We start from the raw sequence: 22397 nt of genomic DNA on the forward strand, positions 1-22397 counted from the left end.
CGTGGCATCGTGGCGACCAGATGTGAATAATATTAAGTGGTTTGTGACTGCAGGAAAGTCGAACACGTTCACTGTGACGACATCGCAACGTGTTTACACTTTCGCGAGTGATTCGGGGGAGGAAATGCATCACTGGATCACTTTACTCAATGAGAGCAAGAACACAGCAAGTTCAGGCGACTCGGTACGTGTTAAACAGACAGAAACCAAATCCCATTTGACTTCAGGTTTTTAAATGATTGCTTCACAATTTGTCACAAATCAAAACGACAAAGTGAATTTTTAGAAAAATTACACAATAAGTTTTGTCAAGAAAATAAAAGTCAGTAACACTTAACTCAATACTCAATACATACAATGTCGTATTTTTTCTTTGTGGTAAGAGAACTCTTCAGGCTCGCCCACAATCTCAAATATTGTTAATAAACTTAAAGGCTGGCGAGGATTCTTTCATACAGCAAGGTTGGTTGCTTAAAACATCTTACGAGAAGCAGAAAGTGAGTCACCAACGTCGGTGGTTCGTTCTGAAACCAAACGCGATCGAATATTTCAAGAACAGCAACCGCGATGCCCAGAAGATCGGGTCGATGGGACTCAACAGTCTCTGTGTTGTCACCTCACCGGACGAGAACGTCTTTGTAAGTCCCTGGTGTATGTAGGAATAAAAGTGGGCTTTCGTGTGTTTACTAGAGATGAACACTTGTTAAATCGAACCTCGCTGTGAGATCCTGTATAGTTGGACGATTCCGTCTTACCATGTAAAACACGTAACACTTAAAATCATAAAACGAATGTAATAAAGTTTAATAATATGTATGTTACCTACACAAAAAGCACTTGTTTAAACAGGATCAGTCTGGTATAACACAAGGGAAATATACGTTGATTCCTTTAAGCATGTGATTTTTTGTGTAATATTACTGAACATTGACCGGCAGCTGTAGTTTCGATCCACACTTTCTATACTAGAAGTTACGCCACCTCTATTTCACTACAGACGCAGACAGGTTTGTGGGAGATTGTGGTATACGGGAGGAAGCACACCCTCCGACTCAGCACGGAAGTAGAGGAAGACGCGAACATCTGGAGCAGTGAGATCCAGGCTATGATAGATGGACAACCTCTGATTATCACCAAAACAAAGATCCTAATGGACAAGATCAAGGTACAGAAGTGTAGAATTGAAACTGAACTTATTGCTTGGAGTAATCTGCTTTCAGGGCAACTGCTTCGATCTAATATGTCGGTAATGTGTCTGGTGACTATCTTGCCACTTAGGTAGCCAGGCGAAAAGCTTATTGCATTGAAATTACCTGCTTAAAAAACACATCAGGAAATATTATTACAATGTTGTTAACAAAACGACTCTGCCCAAAGCTTTCATTATTTCACTTATATTTAGCATGTTGACCATAGTGTATGAAAATATGACTAAAAATTTGTGTATGTTGCAACAGCGTTCAGATGACAATGAAAAGGAGATCGACTTAATCTACAAAAGGAACCCAATCTTCAGGCAATCAAGCGAACCTTTAAGATCCCCTTTGCTATCCCTTCCATACGAACAGGTGACCCAGCAATTATTACAACTATCCGTCCCAGAATCCAATGCTAACGCAAACTTAATAGTGCTGCAAGTATCCACGTGGTTGTCATAAAACCACGATGACGTCAACATCATCTTACCCGAACTATCTGTGACGTAACATTGCTCACATTGTTGTGTTGCTAATGAACCAAGTTGATTATTCAAAAAAAAATATGAAAGTATTGGTTTCGCTACTTAGAAAAAAAAGGCATAGAAATCATAATCAACCGTTGTTTGCTCACAGGTGCCCTCTCGTGACGACCACTACACGTTAAGGGACGAGGCTGTGAGGATTTTTAACGTCCTCCTTCAAATGGAAGAACGGACTTTTCAGAACATTGAGGAGGAAGCGAAATCACTCCAGGTAAAAAAACTGAAAAAATCGTTTTTAAATTTTGCTTTTTGATATTTCTCGAATTCCCGCCTGTAATTGAGTTTCCTCCCCTATATATTTGCACATGTTATGACGTTTGTCAGGTAATTGTGGATCTTCCTTTGCAATGAGTGGGGAACGATGTTTTCATATCACAATTTATGTCAACGTTTTACTTGACGTCAATCAGCATTCAAAACAGACAATCAAAAAGCATTGCGACACCGTCCAGCCAACAAACCATCTATCTGTTCGTTCCAGGCGATCATGCGAGTGTGCCACGGCTCCAAGCTATTCCAGGACGAGCTTTATCTCCAATTAATCAAACAAACCGCCATCTACACCCTCCAACTCACCACAGACGAGCAAATGTGTGACCAGCTTCATGTGACGTCATGTCCGCATTACTGGCATCTCATAGCTTGTATGTGTTGCGCGTACCACCCATCACGTCCCGTGCTGTCTTACCTGAAGCTGCATCTGAAGAGGTATGACGTCACCAAAGTGTGTAAATAACTTGGTTATCCAATGTAGAGTTCGCGGAACCCTTAACACAAATGGTTTACTAAATTTGGGGGTTCTTGGTTAAGTTAAACAATCGTTTTAGGTTTCGCAGACGAAAATTTTGTGAATATCTGATCTGAGCGCTAATTCTAAAACATCTCTAATCCCTCTTTTGTTGGTAAACCAGAATTTATTGCTTGCCTCAATGCTTTGTATTCCCAGTAAATTTGAAACAAAATGCTCGTTTAATGAGAGATAAGTCAACAAATGTCTTAAACCTTAACGTCCACCGACGATTTTGCCGGGCCAAACTGGTGGGGCGTGCGCCACTGAGAAGCACTTGCTACTGAGCAGTAGTTTTGCATTACAGCGGATCGGGTTATCTTACCTCGCGCTGTTGACTGCACACAAATGTGCCATAAGATGCCTGGGAATATGTACAGTAATGATTATTCAGGGATCCCTTTTCACCGTTTGTTTATTAACATCCGTTATCAGGGTACAAGAGCGATTTCCTGGTACTCTTGGTGGAGCTTATGCCGAGTTCGGTGAAAATGCGCTGAGTCAGCAGACGTCACGTCGACGTGAGATGGTTCCTTCCATTGCTGAGATTTGTGCTGTGCTGGAGATGAGGGACCTGGTCACTGTGATTAACTGCTATGGTGGCGCAACATGCGAAATCTACATTAACTCTTTCACCACTGCTGGAAAGGCAAGTAGAGCATTGCTGCAAATTGTAATGTCGAACACTCGGAAGTATTTCTTGTATAATTTTGAATTGTATTTTCTTCTGATGATCTGGTTTTGTTGGTTGGTGGCAAACATGCTTCTTTTTCAATATTTGTTATTAAATTATGTTCTGCATTTTTATGTGTTCAGAAGCGTTTCGTTGTTTTAGTTACAAAATGTTTTTACTTTAAATTAGATGAGTTACTTTAGACAGTTTACGTCCAACTTTGGTGTTCAGGTTGTCCAGAAACTCCAGCATGGAATGAACGTGGAAGGGAATAAGAACACGTTCGCATTATTCGAACACAAGGGCGATGTTGACAGAGCGATTGAACCAAACATGAGCTACTGGACACCTTAAATCGTCTGGGTTCTTTCTCAACTCAAATAACTTTGGCGAAAAAATTTCGGGAAACACTGACCTTGAGTGCTTGACTTAAAATAAATATTTACTCATTTTTGTATTTTGTATTTTCTAAACGCAGGAGTTTCCAATGCAGAAAATAAATTTCATACAACCTCTAGCTTTCTTAAAAACATTAACTCAGAACTTCCCTAATGTTGCAGGTCCACGAACAAGTGATACAGGGACTTTACCCTCTATCTGATGACGTATTGAAAGATATCGCAGCTTTAAGGTTGCAATTCGCTGAAGGAAATTACCATCAAATCAATATTGAGTAAGTTTATTTAAGTGGAGACGAAACTTTATCTTCATTGCTTCGTTCCGTTTAACCAACAAAAAGCATAAAAATATAAAAATGCCAATGGATTTTCAAGACTTCTTTTGCGAATATAAAACATGGATTTCTTTTTCCAGTGCTGACATCGGCAAATATTATCCAATCAACAAGTTGATGGCCGCTTACGAGATCACAAACGAAAACGAAGACTTCTACTTCAAACGAACCGATTCTTTCTCGAATGAATTAAATGCAAACTCAATGCCAGCCAAGAAACGTTCTGTGAGTAAAGGTTTTTATTCGGTCTCAATTTGATTTTTTCGGTAATTAAGACGTTCTCATAAATTACGTAAAATTTCAAACTCGCCACGTAGATCTCCCCCTCTTCGAACACATCCTTTCATCCCATGCTAGTTATCCGTTCCCATGGGGGCCTGACTCGATAAACTGTGGTTTTATCGGTGCCTGTGCCATTTTATTCCGCATATTTATTGTTCACACGCGTTCAAGTCGTTTTTGTTCAAAAGAAAATTGAGTTATATTTGGACGTTGGCATCAACCGCGCATGAATCGTATTCCACAACTAATCGTCATTCTTTAAATCAGCTCGTATATTGATAGTTAGTAAAATAACAAAGGATTTTGATTTGTGGACGAAGCGAATAGAGGCCGAAACGTTAAAATTGAACAAATCGTTTTTGTCAACGAAGAGTTTCGTCAGATTTTAATTCTTACAGGGGTCGAGTCTTTTCAACACGTTCCGGAAGAGAGGGATGAAGAAGGTGAAGGAGGAAGGTGAGAGCGGTGAGATGAAGAGGACTCTCTTCCTGGAGGAACTGCAGGATGTCAAATCAAACGGCCTGGATAGATGGAGGAGATTGAGAGGAATGCCGCAAGAAGACGCCGTGGTCAGTATCACAATAATCTCACTAAACAATAAGACTGGAGTTTTGTGTTATTGGATGTCGGTGCATCTCTGCCCGTGGTTGATATTTATTGGCATTGTATTTGGGTGCTTGATGTTTAAATATTATTCGCATAATTTTATGTTCAGCATATTTCGCGTTCTCTTCATTCCGTCTAATTCATTTTATCTCAACAATTTGTTTCAGGCTGAATATGTTAACCTTGCACGTCGGTGGCCCGGATACGGATCCTACTTGTTTAAAGTTGAAAATCATGACGCGCAGTTCGGTCAAACCCTTCTCACTCTGGCGATATCGGCGCAGGGAGCAACTGTGTTCAAACGAGGTCACTCACAGTCCCTGGATCATTTCTCATATGAAAAGTAAGTTTGATTGAACACAATGGTTCGTTTTCAACGCGAGAAGACACGAAACTTGTTGGAGTTATTGGCTCTCAACGTTTCTGCTTATCGGTCTTATGAATATAATGCAGTTTATTTTACGAAACATAAACTTACCATAACCATAGTAGTGGGGTAACGTGGAGTCCATATTTCCCTGCAGTTTATTTGGCGTCAGAAAACAAAATTGTTGGTAAACTACGGCCCAAATGTTTGATTCGGTCAAATGCCCACTTACAAAAAAAGTTTTTAAATAGGGTTTCGGGTTTGCTGCGGCCGGTTTCGAACTCGGCTCTGACGTTTGAAAAGTCTCAGAACCACTGTTCCAAACAATTAAACAAGATTTTGCAGCTACATTCCTTGAGTTGAACATGTTATTGTGTCTTCCTCTCAGGATCCAGTCTTTCGGAGCGGGATCTGCGAATGTTTTCAGACTTCAGACCGAGTCAAGAGGGGACATTTCCTTCACCGCAGAACAAGTTAATGAGATTGTGAAACTCATGCGAGCTTACATCACCGCCCTCTTCCGCCGAAAGCATTGAAAGTTGACACCGAGCAATTTTATTGCGTTCAGATTTTAACGAAACTTTAGTATTTGTCGTTCTAGCCACAAACTTAAATGTTAAAATCAGGGGGTTTTCCACAGGATCACCATATGGACCACAGCGATCTATATCAATGGCTTCCACATTACCACACAGTATTACCTTCGCCGATGCATGTTTTTGTGACATTACTCAGCAAAAACTTTCGTCGGTTGAGAGGATCCACAGAGTTAACCAGGGTGTCGTTGGACCCGAACGAGCTCGCGAGATGTTCAAGGTCTTTCACGTCCCAATAAGGTTTATTTACAGGATCATGTATCTTATAGTTTCGGCATACACGCTTACACCCACTCTCAATACTCCGCTCCAGTGTTTAAACCTTGCAGTTACGATTTTCATTTGTTTTGCCACTTTCACATGTTTTTTTCGCTAGTCATATTCTTTCTTGTCCTGAAGCACTTGGTGATCTTTTCTGTCTATTTTGTTTTCGGGAAACCAAATTCCATAACCATAGAAATCACAACCAGTGATAAAGTTGTCAGTCCCACTCATGGCATTTTAACTTGTGATTTGTAATTTCAATATTATTTCATAATTATTTCGCCGCAATCATGAACCACACCCAAAACATGTGTTTCTGCTTAATTTTGCCGTCTAAATAACGTCATCAATACGACGACGTCACCACGTAACATGAAATATTCCAACCACTTTCGTACCTATTGTTGTCAACCCTTTTATCCTTAGACTGCCTATCTTTTAACAATGTTATCTGTCTAATATTATTTATTGTACATTTGCATCAATTTATTGCATGTTCGATTTGGTTGTTTTATAAACACAGTTCCTTGTATGTCTGCGGCAAGCCAGTTGAGGCCTGTGATGTCACAATTGCTTATTGTTACGTTCCAAATTACTGATATTGTTTCACTGTCGCTCGGTTTTGAAAAAGAAACAAACCCTGAATTGGGATCGAAAAGAAATTCGTATTTTGAGATCTTGTCGGAAAATTCTGGTTTTTAACATGGCCTGAAACTGACGTCATGACCCTTGGTTTTTGGTGGCTGGAAATTCTATTTATCGAGTAATTTATTTCGAGTTCAGGAATCAATTCTACAAAACTTCACTCTCTCCATGCCATTTACATTCTGCCATGGAATGCAACCGGCAGACGCGTCAGACGCGTCTGTGTCCTCCACAAACTGCTGTGGTAAGTTTGTTTATTACACAAGAGTGTATAAGGTCTAACCTTGGGAGGTGACAAGAAAATGATTTGTAAAGGAAAGTCAAAGCTAGTATGCTACTCATGCCGAAGCAAACGTTTCAAACACCACTGTGTTCATCATCAGTGTCAAGTAAGAATGAGTTGCAGCAATGTGTGTGCAGAGGTAGGAAGGTAACTGAACAGACAAAAACAACAACACAAATAAAACACGTGACAGACGCCACTCGAAGGCCCACGGCCGTGACATCATCATTTGGGCTACAATGAGGACCTGTGTGTTGACAAGAAACCTTGTTACACAATTTACCCTCACATAAAACCTTTCCTATAAGTCGGTGAAATGGCGCCGCGATTATCGCGCATTTCTGTAAATATTTGCGGTGAATTGGCGTGAATGCATTTTTGGGGTTTATCAGAGAAAGTCGAACTGAACTGAATCAAATTTACTGACATCCTCGAATCAGAAATCAACTGTCGAATCTGATGGATCAATGTTTATATTTACATGGATTATCAACATAAAGCATGGAAACGGTTGCATGCGATATTACAACAACGACATGATATACAAGGAATGATAAAACGGAATATGTTGTCAATATGTAATTGACACGTTGACATAATTCTATGGAAGAAGTGGCATCCGAAACACACAAAATGTAATAATAAGTAGTGTCGACGTCATAATTGCAATTATTACGTTGTGTTTTTCTGGCATCAACCGTTTTTTTATTAACGTCGGATAATAATCACGCTGTAAACCAAGTTTAACTCATTTACGGCGAACGTGCTATTCGTTCGTTGACACTTCCAGCAACAAGCCGCCTTTTCAAATGAGTCACGTGGTAATCCGAACTCAAATAACCCGGTATGCATTTTCTATGTAGGCCACATGTCTTTTGCGTAAAAAAGATACGAAGGGACAGAGGACAAAGGACATATAGGACAAAGACTTTTTGTACGCGTGGTTTGTAACGTGTTATTGTTAATCCTCGTGCACTTGTTTATTATGTATTAAACTGATCGATTGACTTTGGGTTTGATAGCAGCTTTTTTATCAGGAGTCAGATATACGTCAGTGTTATTATTTGTGTAGACGTTTTAAGTAACGCCCTACAAATACCATGATAATAACAAACATGCAGAAAGGTGAAGTTCGCTTTTAACACAAAAATTGTAAGGATTTGTGGAATAAATTCGGTTCGGTATAATTGCTTTCCTGTTATTTACGATTTAAAGCCTTTATCAAAGCTGGTGAAATTATTTACAATGTCTGTCAATAATTGTCAATCAACACAACGTTGCCATGGTAACCAACGACGCAATGTTAATTTTCGTCACTTTAAACCTCCCCAACATTTATTCGCATTTCACTTTCATCTTAGAACTCATTATTCCGCCCAATGAGTTTTTCCAATGATACCAACTCATAGTGTTGTAATAAATGACACCAGTAGAAGTTCTCGACCACAGACCATTGAGGTAGGCATCTGAACACCAACGATGCCACCAAGCTCCACCATGATGCACAGCACAATTTTCTCCCCACCTGCAATAATAATTAAGTCGGTTGTCAACAACTCTGTGTTACAACTTATTTAAACTCAGTTAAAACTTGCGTTTAACTAAAACTTTAACGCAACCCCCTGTTTCAGAGCAATTGATTTTTACAATTGTTGATTTAGGGTGGGCGGTTAACTTTGTCAACGAAAATCAACTATTTGAGGAAATGCATTTCATCTTTTTTAAAACAACTCGATTTACTTCGTTAGTAAAACAGAAATATAATCAGACACGTTGTATCATTATTACTCACTCATCATTGTCTCTGCTGCGTGTTGAAAATCTCATCCCGTTTAGATTGCGGGTCCCAGTCATGGAATCTGATATATTCCCCGAATATCCGGATATAGTAATTGTGTAAGAACTTCCTTCATCGCCAATGCTGAAAGTACTGAAAACAACAATGTCATAATGTTTAATTTAATGCAAAGTAATTTAAATAACAACGGATAATTTGTTGTTTTAAATCAATCCGCTTACATTGGTTTGTTGCTCATGGAAATGATTGTTAAACATAAAACCCTTTATGACGTAATAAACGACATGTGTCATACATTGTGTTGTGTTGTGTGGAATAATTATTTGTCAACTAAGCAATAAACACAGAGTGGGATTAGAAGTTTTGAGAAGGAAACCCAGTTATTTTTCAACTTTAAGTTCACAAACGACTGGAGGATTACAAGGAGGCTTTATTGTAGCTGAAAAACAAAGCGGATAATTCTAACTTTCCAGTCAAGATGCAACGTTTTGGCAAAGGTCAGTACTTGGCACTCAAGATATTACCACAAGGACTTGGGCAACAACGACCGCATAAACTCGTCTGGGCAACAGATTTTCCTTAACCTTTTTTGAGTGGTTCTTAACCTTTTTTATCTCATTTCCCACTTCCAGTGTAAACGGAATCCTTATTTCCCACTGGTATTTACATTTTTTAACTAAGAATTTGATTATTGTATTTTCGTTATATCTGTTAAACTTTTTTAACTTTTTCTACCGCATGGCATTACCAATTACCAATAAGTGTACAACACACAGTGAATACAGATCATCATATTTCTTTTCCGACTACTTTTGTGTATTTCGTTACCGACTGATTATCCACCTACAACCCTAAAATTTCCCACGGGTAAGAACCACTGGCCTAAGGAATTAACTCTGCAGGCCAATGCACCCATTTTCTTGCATAGAGACCCAACAATATCCAATCAACCACGCAACGACCAGCAGCTAACCCAGGGGTGGGCAAAGAGAACACAGAGTGTTTACACTATACAACTTATACACTGACAATCAAGTTGCGCCAGCGTCTTACACGTCGCGATTACGGGATATTTGTTGCCTCATTCAAAACATTGGGAGCCGAGGATGTTGGGCAGAAAATCGAAATTTCAAACACTGGATTATGCATGTGTGTTAGATGGAGAAAATAATAACCATTTGATCCCATATATCGATGTGGGACACAGCACTAATATTCACTGGATTGTTGCCATCAATTGTCAAAGAGTTTGGCCGTGGTTAATTTTGCTTGAACTGACTTCCAGATGCCTACGCTTCAGAAGATTTGAAATCAAGGAAAAGAAAATTTTCTGCAGCCACATTCTCTAAGCGCAAAAAGGTGGCGTTCGACCCAATCCGAGCCCCACTGAGCTCGGTCCCGGCAATCCGCGACCAAGCGATCGCGCAAACCTCAAGAGCGGTGATGTGGGGTCGTTACGAGTTGATTACCAACCCTATGTGTGTGCGGTATCTAAACTTTTTGTTTTCATAATTATTCCGAACCGAGTAAATGCATTGAAACACAGCAAGAATATTCTGTGTTGCTTCAAACTTAAAACACGAATTTTGTGAATCTGACGTAATAAGGGGGGTATTTCCCTAATGTCTTTTTAGATTTTGTTAGTTATGACGACATGATAGCATCGGGTAAATTATCGTTGGAACAAAGGCATTAAATTGAAAACGTTAAATACGTCATAGTCTTACCTATACTCGGCAAAACCTTGACCTCCGGAAAAATCCTGAAGGTCAACACGAAGGCGACATCTAGTGGACGCATTGGTGATTTGATGCAGTTTCTCCAAACCTGATAAAATTTGTTGGTTGTAATAATATTGCTGAAAACACTGGAATTTAAATTGGATTAACTGATACTGTTATATTGACTCTAGTATTCTTACGTAGTTTGCTTGAAACGTGTTGTTTAGTTCCCCTGTATATAAACTGGGTGTGTACAAGTTATAACAATGTGTTCAGTAAAACAAACCTGGAACTCCTGTTGCTGCCACAGACATATTGCAATTTAAAATGTACCGCTCTTCTGGCATAAAATATACGTGCTGTATTTTACGACGTTTCGTCTGCCATTCAGCGAGACTTCATCAGGTATTGATATCGCAATTTCAAAGTAAACTGCACTAAAACATTCAGGGGCACACAAAAAAAAGACAGGTTGGCACCGCTTGTCAGATCACGTGACAGAGGCAAAACACGAAACACTGCGGGAGGCGCAACAGTTACAACAAATTGTTATAAACTGCCGGAAAGTAAACACAGTGTTCTTTGTCGTTGACGCATCCACTGTTTTTGTGAACGTGAAACGACTCAAGAAAGAGCCGCTTGGTGTGGTCCAACTCCTTTTCCAGAAAGGGTTTTATCGAAGGCAACTTCGTGTCGCAATGTCACTGCATGCTTGGCCAACGCAGTCTTGCTGGCATCTTTCGATGCGACATCACGGCGATGCTCTTTCAGTCGCGTCTTAAAGGCCCTTCCGGTTTCGCCAATGTAAATACCAGCGCAATATTTGCATGGTATTAAATAGACCATTCCCTTTGGCTCGGAAGCCTCCGTAGCAATGGGTCGTGAAATTACATTGCCAAGCGTTGTATGGGGCTTAGTATAGATTTTAATGCCTAATCCGACATCAATCTTCGCAATGTTTCGTTAAGGCCAGGGTTGAAGGGAATAACAACTGCTCCGCTAGTGGGCGTTTCATCCTTACGGGTTATTGCCAGTATATTTTGAGCGTGCCATAACAGTGGTGATTGATAGGGATACCGGTACATTGGTGAACAATGACACCACATCAAAGGATACCATGCTGTCATGTTGCTCCACTCGTAAGCTCCGTACCTCGACTGCAAACTCGAGTGAGTTTTTCACATGGTGCGGACTATTGCCCAACAAAAGGAGAGATTATTTTAGCATTCTTGAGTCGCTTCACATTCACAAAAACATCGGATGCGTCAACGACAAAGAACAATGTGTTTACTTTCCTGCAGTTTATAACAATTTGTTGTAACTATTGCGCCTCCCGCAGTGTTTCGTGTTTTGCCTCTGTCACGTGATTTGACAAGCGGTGTCAACGTGTCCTTTCTTCTTTTTGTGGTCCTGAATGTTTTAGTGTAGTTTACTTTGAAATTGCGGCATCAATACCTGATGAAGTCTCGCCGCATGGCAGACGAAACGTCGTAAAAATACAGCACGTATATTTTATGCCAGAAGAGCGGTACATTTTAAACTAAAACAAACTAATATTCAAAGTTTTGCAACATTTGTACTTAGTTAAGGATTGCTTTATTGGAATACAAACCCATCCAAAATTCTGTTGATAGATCCCCAAACCCGTTCTTGTAATCCACCCAATCTCTATCGAAACTAACAGATCCATCATAACGACGCTGGAACACCTGGTATTTATCAAGTAAAACGCTTGACACTGATTTTCGGCGAATTGGTCTAAAAAAGTTAGATGACCTCCATGTCAATATATGACTTTTCACTTTCGTGTGTAATTTCCTGACCTTTACAAACAACACAATCTCGGGCGTATTGTTAAGTATTGTAGCGTGAAATCGTAAATTACATGGCGTGCATAATCACCTCGCTTACCCAACTAAGCGCTGGTGCCAGGGATTGCCCACCCCTGTGTTAGTGATATTAACCACAGTATGAATACCTGCCAGCCATCTTCACAGTAAACTTCTTCTCCAGATCTGAGACTTTGGCGACCTTGAAATGGGGAAGTTTTGCAAGATTCGGGATGCACAAATTCGTGAAGATTTTCCAGTCCTACAGAAATACTGTGATGAATTTTGGTTGGTTTCAATCAACGGACGCATGAAATGGGTTGAGGTTTTAATATAAGGAGGTTGTTGTTATCTGTTTCCTGCTTTACGTTGACATGCCGACACATGTGGAGTCAACAAATTTACGATGATTTTGCTAAAAATGTTTTAAAAATTTTGATAAATGTAATAAATTAGTGGCGGCTAACCAGAAGTGAAATGCTTAATGTAGGATTATCCCCATTGTGCGGTTATCTGCTGAAACTTCTGACTAATGATTAAGTACGATGATTCGAGATATACTTTGTCCCAATATATTCTGTGCCACATGAATGTTTTACTTTTCGCATTGCGATTCAATCCCATGTATGGGTTTTGAATTTTGGAAAACATTTATGTCTTGTTGTTGCACATAATCATAATTTACTGCTCCCTAGCGCCGTTGGTGGCTATGAGTAACTTGGTTTCTGTGTGTTGCGTGAATTTGTGAGTGACCGAGGTTTATTCGAGGTCGAAAAGTGTTACCAGTATTCAATACAGGTTGTATACAAGTTTTAAACTTGTCACGAGTATAATTATTAGGTGATTGGCAAGTACGCCGATAACCACACCACTAGGGGCAGAAAGGACTCCTGACGGGTATAGATTCTAGAATTTGTTAACTTGACACAAACGTGAGAAATCAATTTAAATAAAACTAAACTCAACTGTTGGAAGCGTTACTCAGTTGACCTTGCAGTTGATCCACTCTGTTCGACAACTCTGTGAATATAATGTTCGATGTGTGAGTTGACATTGCATGTTAAGTGCATGAACTTAACTGTTAGATGTGTGGTTCTGCTCACTCTGCAATTGATCCACTTTGTTCGACAACTCTGTGAATAAAATCTTCGATGAATTTACTTTAATATGATTTTATGAGAGTTCAACGTGTAGGGGATTTGTTGTACTGTTGTGTTTGTATCAAATATCTATCTGTACTGCTTGGTTTGTTAAAGTTTCCTATCCAATAATAAATTTTGTCGAAAAGTGTTTAGAGAAGAATCTTATACCTGTAACAAGTCTCATCAAATCTTCTTTGCCAGCCACAGGTCCTTGGTCTCCCTTTTCACCTCGGTGACCTCGAGGTCCACGTGGTCCCATCTTTCCTGGTCTTCCAGTCTCTCCTCTGGCACCTTTCAAGCCGGAATGTTCTATCTCTGATCCTTGTTCTTGTCCGTCACAAATGGAAACAACTCTGCATACTTGTTGTTGTTGGTGAGTTATGACAAGATGGCCGACCAACAAAACTCCAAACAAAATAAATTTCAACATTGTCAAACAAGCTAGACTTTGAAAATCTGTAAATAGTTGCTCAGTCATCACATGGAAATTAACAAAGTAAACGCCAACATTAAATTTGCACCAAAATTACCTAATTAACAACTACACTGAAAATATGGAAGATTCACTGAGACCTGCTGGCGAAAATCAATACACATTTATGCTGCGTAGATGAAACAAACTTGGTAATGTAAGGCTCTTCTGGCAAAACGAAAACTTGTTAGGACGACGTTTCAGTCGTTATTCAACTGACCTTCATCAGGACAAGTGAAGTAAACGCCAACACAGCGATAAATAGAAACGCGTGAAAAACGGGGAGGGGAGCACAAAGAATTGAAAATGGGCGCCAACAAGGAACGGTGCCGGGGTCTAAAGCACAGTTCCCTGAGGTACGCAGGACCATCAGCACAGAGTGCGTGTCGCGCAGACCGTTTATCAAATTACGATAAACGGGTGGAAAGAAGGTTTCCCTCTTATCATTCAGTGCAGATTTATGTGCATTTTATCCACAGACTCAATAAACATTCTCTTGTACCTGTCCTTTTCCCGGTCCAGAATTATTGTACCTTCAAAATTGACTGTGTGTGCTGTTTCTGCCACATGTTGCGTTTTTTCGCTTCTTTCCCCCTTTGTACCTTTTTCACGCGTTTCTGTTTATCACCGTGTTGGCGCTTACTTTACTTGTCCTGATGAAGGTCAGTTGAATAACGACTGAAACGTCGTCCAAACAAGTTTTTCTTTTTGCCAGAAGAGCCTTACATTACCATGTACACGCACTATTTCGACCTGTAAGGTCTCATCAGTGCAGTTGTTGAGTGGCACTGTGCTAGCTGGTAGACTAGCGGTCACACAGATTTCCACTTTGTGGTACCTTTCGGTCAACGTCGATCTGTTGGGTGCCCTATACTAGGTACCGAACAACAGAGACGAACCACTGTGGAGCGCACTATGGCCAAACGGATCTGCTCTCCAATATTATGGCTTTTTTTTGCACATACAATGTAAATGATGAATGTGGACTTTGAAGCTAGACTTTGAAAATCTGTAAATATTTGCTCAGTCATCACATGGAAATTAACAAAGTAAAAGCCAACGTTAAATTGCACCAAAATTACCTAATTAACAACTACATTGAAAATATAGAAGATTCACTGAGACCTGCTGGCGAAAATCAATACACATTTATGCTGCGTAGATGAAACAAATATGAAAATAATGCAAATGGTAAATGTGGAGTTTAAAGGAAAGTCGCGCATAATCCAACCTTAAACTGTTGACCAATGTTACGTTACTTAATGTAAAACTTTCAGTGCGGCCAGCAATTATGCAAGGAAGTGCTCAGTGCGTGAGTTTGTTGATTGTTAATTGCGCATAACTGCATTATCCCGTCTACTGAGGTCTCAACAACATCAGTAAACGAACGCAATGAAAAGAATGCTGTTGTTATGTACATCGTTGCCAAATACACCACAAAACTTTGTTAGGACAAACTGATTTGTCAATTGTTGCGATACAGAAGTCACTTTTCCTTGGTTTCTTACGTCACCCATTGTAAAAAGGCACCTGCCACAAGTCACGTAATGCTTCAGTGATCGCAATGCGCCGACCTAGACACGCGGGGATCACGCATTCATCACGTGGACCGACCGCTTGGTCTTTCAAAAAAATTTGACGTACTTCTACGTCAATTAACATTGTGGGCTAAGGATCTTTTGATGTAGATACAAGTCAGCCGCACAGAAAGTGTTGAGAATATTTGTTTATGATTAAAGTTGTTTTTTGATAACAAAGGAAACACATATCCTTGTAAACGAGTTTTGCAGGCGAGTTAACCATCGCAAATTATACTGATACCAAAACACGGCGTATCAAAATACATCCATGCAAAGGAAGTCGGTTCAAATACCTAAGTGCGTGCGCTCGTTTGCAAGAGTTCGTAAAACCTGCATTTATTCTGGCTTTGAATTCTCGCTCCCTTTAATCGGTGCGTTTGGGTTGGTTATGGAACAAGACGCAGTTAAACTCAGTGCAATTTAAGCTGTTCTATCTGAATACTAATGGTTGACACTGAATTGAGATGAAATAAATATGTTGGATGACTTGGACGGTGGCAAAAGCCCCTTAAATATACAAGTTTTACATGTGTTGCGACCTATATGCCAATTATGAGCCTCAATCCGGTACTTAACAATATTATTTATGATCGATGGGAAATCCTATTTGATTAACGAATTTGACATAAGATCGCACGTGAGTTCTAATTGTTGTGTTTTCCTAACCTGACTTTAATTGAAACTTGATGCAAACATTCCAACAATATTCATTTAAAATGAACAATTTTGGACACGAAATTAACATGCGCAATTATACCAACGCCAAACTGAGTGAATTTACGCCCAAACGCACAGACAAAATTGAACAGAACCAAATCACAAAACCGATGAACTGAGATGAGCACAGTACAGCAGCGCTGCCCTGCCTCGGTCCTCAGCTAAACGCACACGGAAAGTTACAAAGAAAGGTCGGTTACTGAAAGACGATGAAGGACAGTCACATGGGAAAACTTAAAGTCTCAAAGCGACCAAGTCACTTGAGATTAATATGACGCAAAACAGCTGTTAAACCATATCACACAAAAGCCAAAAAAAGACACAAATCACATGAATGGTCAGCTGTTGCTATCGCTAAATTTTGAAATGAAACCCGTTTGCCAAGACGATCTAAAAATACCAATTACCCAACCCAGTGGAGTGAGACGCCAAAATGACAACTGGCCATGCAACCTTAAGTCCATTAATGCAACCGTTGACATGTAATGTAAAATCACGTTACAACATGTACATATTCAAATGAAATATTACACACAAATATTTTCGTATCTTGCTCCTGGTTTTCAGGTGAATTTCTTTTCTCACTTTAACAAAACCAGGCGGATGACGGATCGCTAATGTTAAAGATCTTATGCGTGTTTCTTTTCCTAATCCTCTGATTTCAAACAAACTCTTACATACGCAACTATTCAGATACCAAAAAATAAACCTTTTAATGCTTTGTCTAATATTAATATAATGACTACAATCGCTCAACATCCTATAGAACGTTGGCAACACAATTGACGTCACGACACAAAACTGCAAAAAGTGGGGAAATGCTTCGTTGGCGCTGAGCGTAAAGTCAATACAAGTTTGTAGTGAGGCGTGAAGGAATGTGGTTGTTGTTTTTGGGCAAATGGAGTTGCACTGGTTTCACTAAATGGGCGCCTGACTTTATTAAACGGACTAATGTTAAAAACGACAATAAAACGTACATACAATTCCAGTAGTAATACATGCTTTCGCATAGCAAGGCAGGATCTTCTCACTTGGGGGGCAGTGAAAGCGTGATATTACTTCTGCGTTGTCTGATTACGGTGGTGGAGATCCTCTACGTATGTGAAGGTCGCATGACAAGTTGTGCGCTTGCGCATCAGTGTACCTTGGCCACAATATACCTCGTGAAGCCACTGAGCTCCTGTAGCTCAGTTGGTAGAGCGTTGGGCCTGGTTAGCCCAGAGTCGTGAGTTCAAACCTCACCCGGAGCTTGATTTTTAAGATCTCGCTCCGACTTGTCTGGAAAAGTGGTTGATCCAGCTCGGCTGCAATGCCTTGGCTGCGAAGCCCAAACTTTACAATTCCAGTAAACGCCCGACACTAAAAACAACCGTACAGCTCAACGCCCATCTCAAGACTAACGGGTCATACACACAACACTTCTTGCACCGGCTAATCAACCAATCAACTGTATGTTCAGGCAGGGGAAGATACAGGTTCAATCGATGGTCTCAAAGTGGTTGATGCTTTATTAAGTTGCGCAGTCAAACTTGAGACAAGCAAAACACTCGTTCATGAGGCGGCAACCGCAACACGAGAAAGGCAATGGCACGCTTCGATACACAGGCGAGCACTGTGGTCGCCATCATCTAAATTTTACTTTTCGCCCCACCTAAAAGATGTGCACAGAGGTAACAAGTTGTCAAACACTCTTTCCCACTGGTTGATTTGGTCACACACACACATATATATATCAATGGATTGGTTATTGTTGTATCTGCTTTGGTGATGCTAGCTGGAGCACAGGAAGGCGCATCTTACCGATATTTTGTTTTTTCAGAGTATGACGTTCATCAGATTACCAACAGTTCGAAGTAGTTTTGCCTGTATTGATGATCACTTACCATTGCTTCCAGAATAATGAACACAACATTACGGCAAACAACCATATTTGAGGGTTTTGGGATAAAATGGCCTCCAATTTAACATATTCAGGGTTAAGTCCGTCACCACTAGTTACTTGGAGATTTGATGTAATGTAAATCGTCTCCTACTGAGTGAATTTGCCCTCCCTTGGGGCGTAACGTTAATAATTGTGGACAATATCAGCATCAGCACTCGCAGGACAAAGCACAGCCTGCTGTTCCTTCGTGAAGTCGATATTGAGTTGATTTATTAGCGAAAGATAATTGTAGACCCAACTGCTACATTTCGGTTAAAAGATTGAACACGAATTTAAACAACAAAGCGAAGTTCTCCATGTAAGCGAAAAGTTCAATAAATACTGCAAGTATATCAACCTGCGCTGCTCTGGAGGGACCGACAAATCTGTCCCATCTTTTCAAATATAAAATATGCATTTTTTCTGGCTTTGAATTCTCGCTCCCTTTAATCGGTGCGTTTGGGTTGGTTATGGAACAAGACGCAGTTAAACTCAGTGCAATTTAAGCTGTTCTATCTGAATACTAATGGTTGACACTGAATTGAGATGAAATAAATATGTTGGATGACTTGGACGGTGGTAAAAGCCGCTTAAATATACAAGTTTTACATGTGTTGCGACTTATATGCCAATTATGAGCCTCAATCCGGTACTTAACAATATTATTTATGATCGATGGGAAATCCTATTTGATTAACGCATTTGACATAAGATCGCACGTGAGTTCTAATTGTTGTGTTTTCCTAACCTGACTTTAATTGAAACTTGATGCAAACATTCCAACAATATTCATTTAAAATGAACAATTTTGGACACGAAATTAACATGCGCAATTATACCAACGCCAAACTGAGTGAATTTACGTCCAAACGCACAGACAAAATTGAACAGAACCAAATCACAAAACCGATGAACTGAGATGAGCACAGTACAGCAGCGCTGCCCTGCCTCGGTCCTCAGCTAAACGCACACGAAAAGTTACAAAGAAAGGTCGGTTACTGAAAGACGATGAAGGACAGTCACATGGGAAAACTTAAAGTCTCAAAGCGACCAAGTCACTTGAGATTAATATGACGCAAAACAGCTGTTAAACCATATCACACAAAAGCCAAAAAAAGACACAAATCACATGAATGGTCAGCTGTTGCCTATCGCTAAATTTTGAAATGAAACCCGCTTGCCAAGACGATCTAAAAATACCAATTACCCAACCCAGTGGACTGAGACGCCAAAATGACAACTGGCCATGCAACCTTAAGTCCATTAATGCAACCGTTGACATGTAATGCAAAATCACGTTACAACATGTACATATTCAAATGAAATATTACACACAAATATTTTCGTATCTTGCTCCTGGTTTTCAGGTGAATTTCTTTTCTCACTTTAACAAAACCAGGCGGATGACGGATCGCTAATATTAAAGAACTTATGCGTGTTTCTTTTCCTAATCCTATGCTTTCAAACAAACTCTTACAAACGCAACTATTCAGATACCAAAAAATAAACCTTTTAATGCTTTGTCTAATATTAATATAATGACTACAATCGCTCAACATCCTATAGAACGTTGGCAACACAATTGACGTCACGACACAAAACTGCAAAAAAGTGGGGAAATGCTTCGTTGGCGCTGAGCGTGAAGTCAATAGAAGTTTGTAGTGAGGCGTGAAGGAATGTGGTTGTGGGGCAAATGGAGTTGCACTGGTTTAACTAAATGGGCGCCTGACTTTATTAAACGGACTAATGTTAAAAACGACAATAAAACGTAGATACAATTCCAGTGTAGTAATACCTTGCTTTCGCATAGCAAGGCAGGATCTCCGACCTGGGGGCACATGACAGGCCTTGAAGTCTTCATAACACTTCACAAACATTAAAAGTATTACTAGAACCTAGACGAAGTCAAATCTACATTAATTTCAACGATTACTGTGGCTTCCCGCAAGTAGACCAGTGAGCACGCTTTGTGAAACAAAGGAATGCGATGATGTAATGCAAATGTGCACATATACGCACATGGGTTCAAGTAACATAGAAATGTTATTAAATGGTTAAACTGTTCGTAACGGGAGACACTTAAACCACCTCACGGACGGGCGAAACGGGATTTCCCCGGTTCGTCGTGATATGGTTAAAAGTAGCATTTCAGACATGTTTGTTGGAAATATTATTCCTTCTGAACTAAAATAGTTATCAAGGTATTGTATAGAGGTATGTTAGAAAGCAAGCAACACATCTTCCATCAACAAAACGGTTGTTTCGTTCACCACGTGCTTCGGCAATGCTAAACACGTCCTAAAGTATCAAAATTCTCGGTCTTTTGCCAAATCTACCAAAAAACAATATGCTCTTAAGGCCCGTTTACACACGAACACAGTATGGCACGGCACAGCACAATCTGGGACACACGGTGTTTACGCTACTGGAATAATCGAGCACAACTAAGGGGATTTTCCTGTAATGAACACGAAACCGACAAGTGCAAGTGACAAGTTACGTTGATAATTTTCAAGGATATCAGTCTTGCATTTCTCGGCACCGCCAGCGTTATTATAAGTACAAATTGAAGTTGTTGCTATTGGCTGTACGTATTCTTCAACAAAAGCATGTACTGTTTTACATAGTTAAGGCATGTACTGCTTTTACGTAATTTTTTACGACGCAAGGTAACACTACAGTATGTTGAACCAAACAGCACAGATTATGAAAACAAAGATGGTATAATTGAACCAATGGTTTTTCACAGCAGCATCCCGCTTAGACGCCGTTCCGCACACCGCTTTGTAATGCAGTTACGGCACCATTTCACACGCTCAAAACAATCGCTCACATGTCAAACGCGGTCACATCACACAACCACAACTAAAATAATATATGTCCTCTCCTTTTAAGCAGTCGCCTTGCACTCTCGCATTAATGTGTGCCGAAATGTGCCCAACTGTGTCCGAATTTATGCTCGTCGAGCAAAAGCGAGCACATCTTAGCACAGACCGGCACATCCCATCCCAGCACAACTCAGCACGCGCGCACAATAAAACAAACACGGAATCGTCTGTAGTGTAAACGGGCCTTTAGTGTGTAACAACGTTTTTGCGTAAACAAACTTAATATTAGAGTTATAATATTGCAAAGTCTTCGTGGAAACTAATGTTGAGTAGCCACGCATGAAACGGAGAAATCCCGTTTCGCCCATCCGTGAGGTGGTTTAAGTGTCTACCGTTCGTAACATTGGGATTTAAATGTACGCACAGCGACACCACGTGGTCACTTTCCAGCATTACAAACGCGCCATTCAAGTAACTCGCCAACGAACAGTGATGTTTCCACTGCAGTCAGTACAGTTTAGCTGTTTAGTAATTGTAAGGGGAAACAAAGTTTGCCCCCTGTTGCATTTCATACCGATGTTGACGTTTGCACGCTTCAATGGTTTTTCGGGTGCTTTCCCTTATATTTGATGAAAAGGTGCCGGTTTCAAACTGATTTCTGGTCAAAATGGCGGCCTTGGCTACGCTTTGCGACGCTTACGGTAGTGATTCTGATTTTAGCGATTCTGAATTTACGCAAGTAGATCAAGCTGGCACCAAAGTGAATTTGCCTTTACCGCAAGCTATTTCTTCATTGTTTGGAGACACCAAGTCGTTGAAACCCCAGGAACACCCGAGGTCGAATCCGGTCGTTCCCCCATGAGCGCGGGAATTGGGCAACGTATGTTTACATACCTTACCCCCAAAAAAGTTTGGATGAATTTAAATTCAACGTTGAAAAAACACTCGAAAGCAGAGAAAAAGGTATTAAATTATCTGCTTAAATTATTGTGTACAGTTTTAAATGTTTGGGAATCAATTGATAGAATCGACATGGCATCTTGTGGATGATTTCCATGTGAGTATTTCAGTTGACTCAATGCTTCATGTCCAAAATGGACATTTCAAAGCATGTGGTGAAATAATAGCTGCAAGTTTGGTGCAAGGTGGGCCAGCTCCACATTGCTTACACCCAAATGTGTTCACAATTCTTGCTAACATGGATTCAGTTGATATAACCAAACTAAATCTTGACCAACACTTTACTGAGAATGAAGTTCAACTGATACAGAGAGTTTGTGCTGACCCACTTGTTCATACTGACATAATTACAGAAAATGGATACACAGGCAAAATCAATATTGATAGCGCTAGTGCAATTAGTCGCACAATCATGGTAAGCATCACTAATAAGCGGCTTTGCTGCCTCAAAG

General features: G+C 40.1%; 1 protein-coding gene and 1 pseudogene across 1 annotated transcript; one reads left to right on the plus strand and one right to left on the minus strand.

The window, feature by feature from the left end:
* The window catches only part of LOC145907422 (unconventional myosin-X-like), a 37266-nt pseudogene that overhangs the window by 4129 nt on the left and 10740 nt on the right, over positions 1-22397 (plus strand).
* LOC145906386 (ryncolin-4-like) lies at positions 7542-13897 on the minus strand. Its single transcript, XM_082993800.1, has 7 exons — positions 13636-13897; positions 13292-13345; positions 12475-12587; positions 12109-12205; positions 10503-10602; positions 8770-8907; positions 7542-8502 (listed from the first exon to the last, which is right to left on the minus strand). Exons 1-7 carry the CDS (start codon positions 13895-13897, stop codon positions 8313-8315), a joined length of 954 nt encoding a protein of 317 aa, XP_082849926.1. The 3' UTR covers positions 7542-8312.

Source organism: Ascidia mentula, chromosome 6 (assembly GCF_947561715.1).
Source record: "Ascidia mentula chromosome 6, kaAscMent1.1, whole genome shotgun sequence".
NCBI lineage: Eukaryota > Metazoa > Chordata > Ascidiacea > Phlebobranchia > Ascidiidae > Ascidia > Ascidia mentula.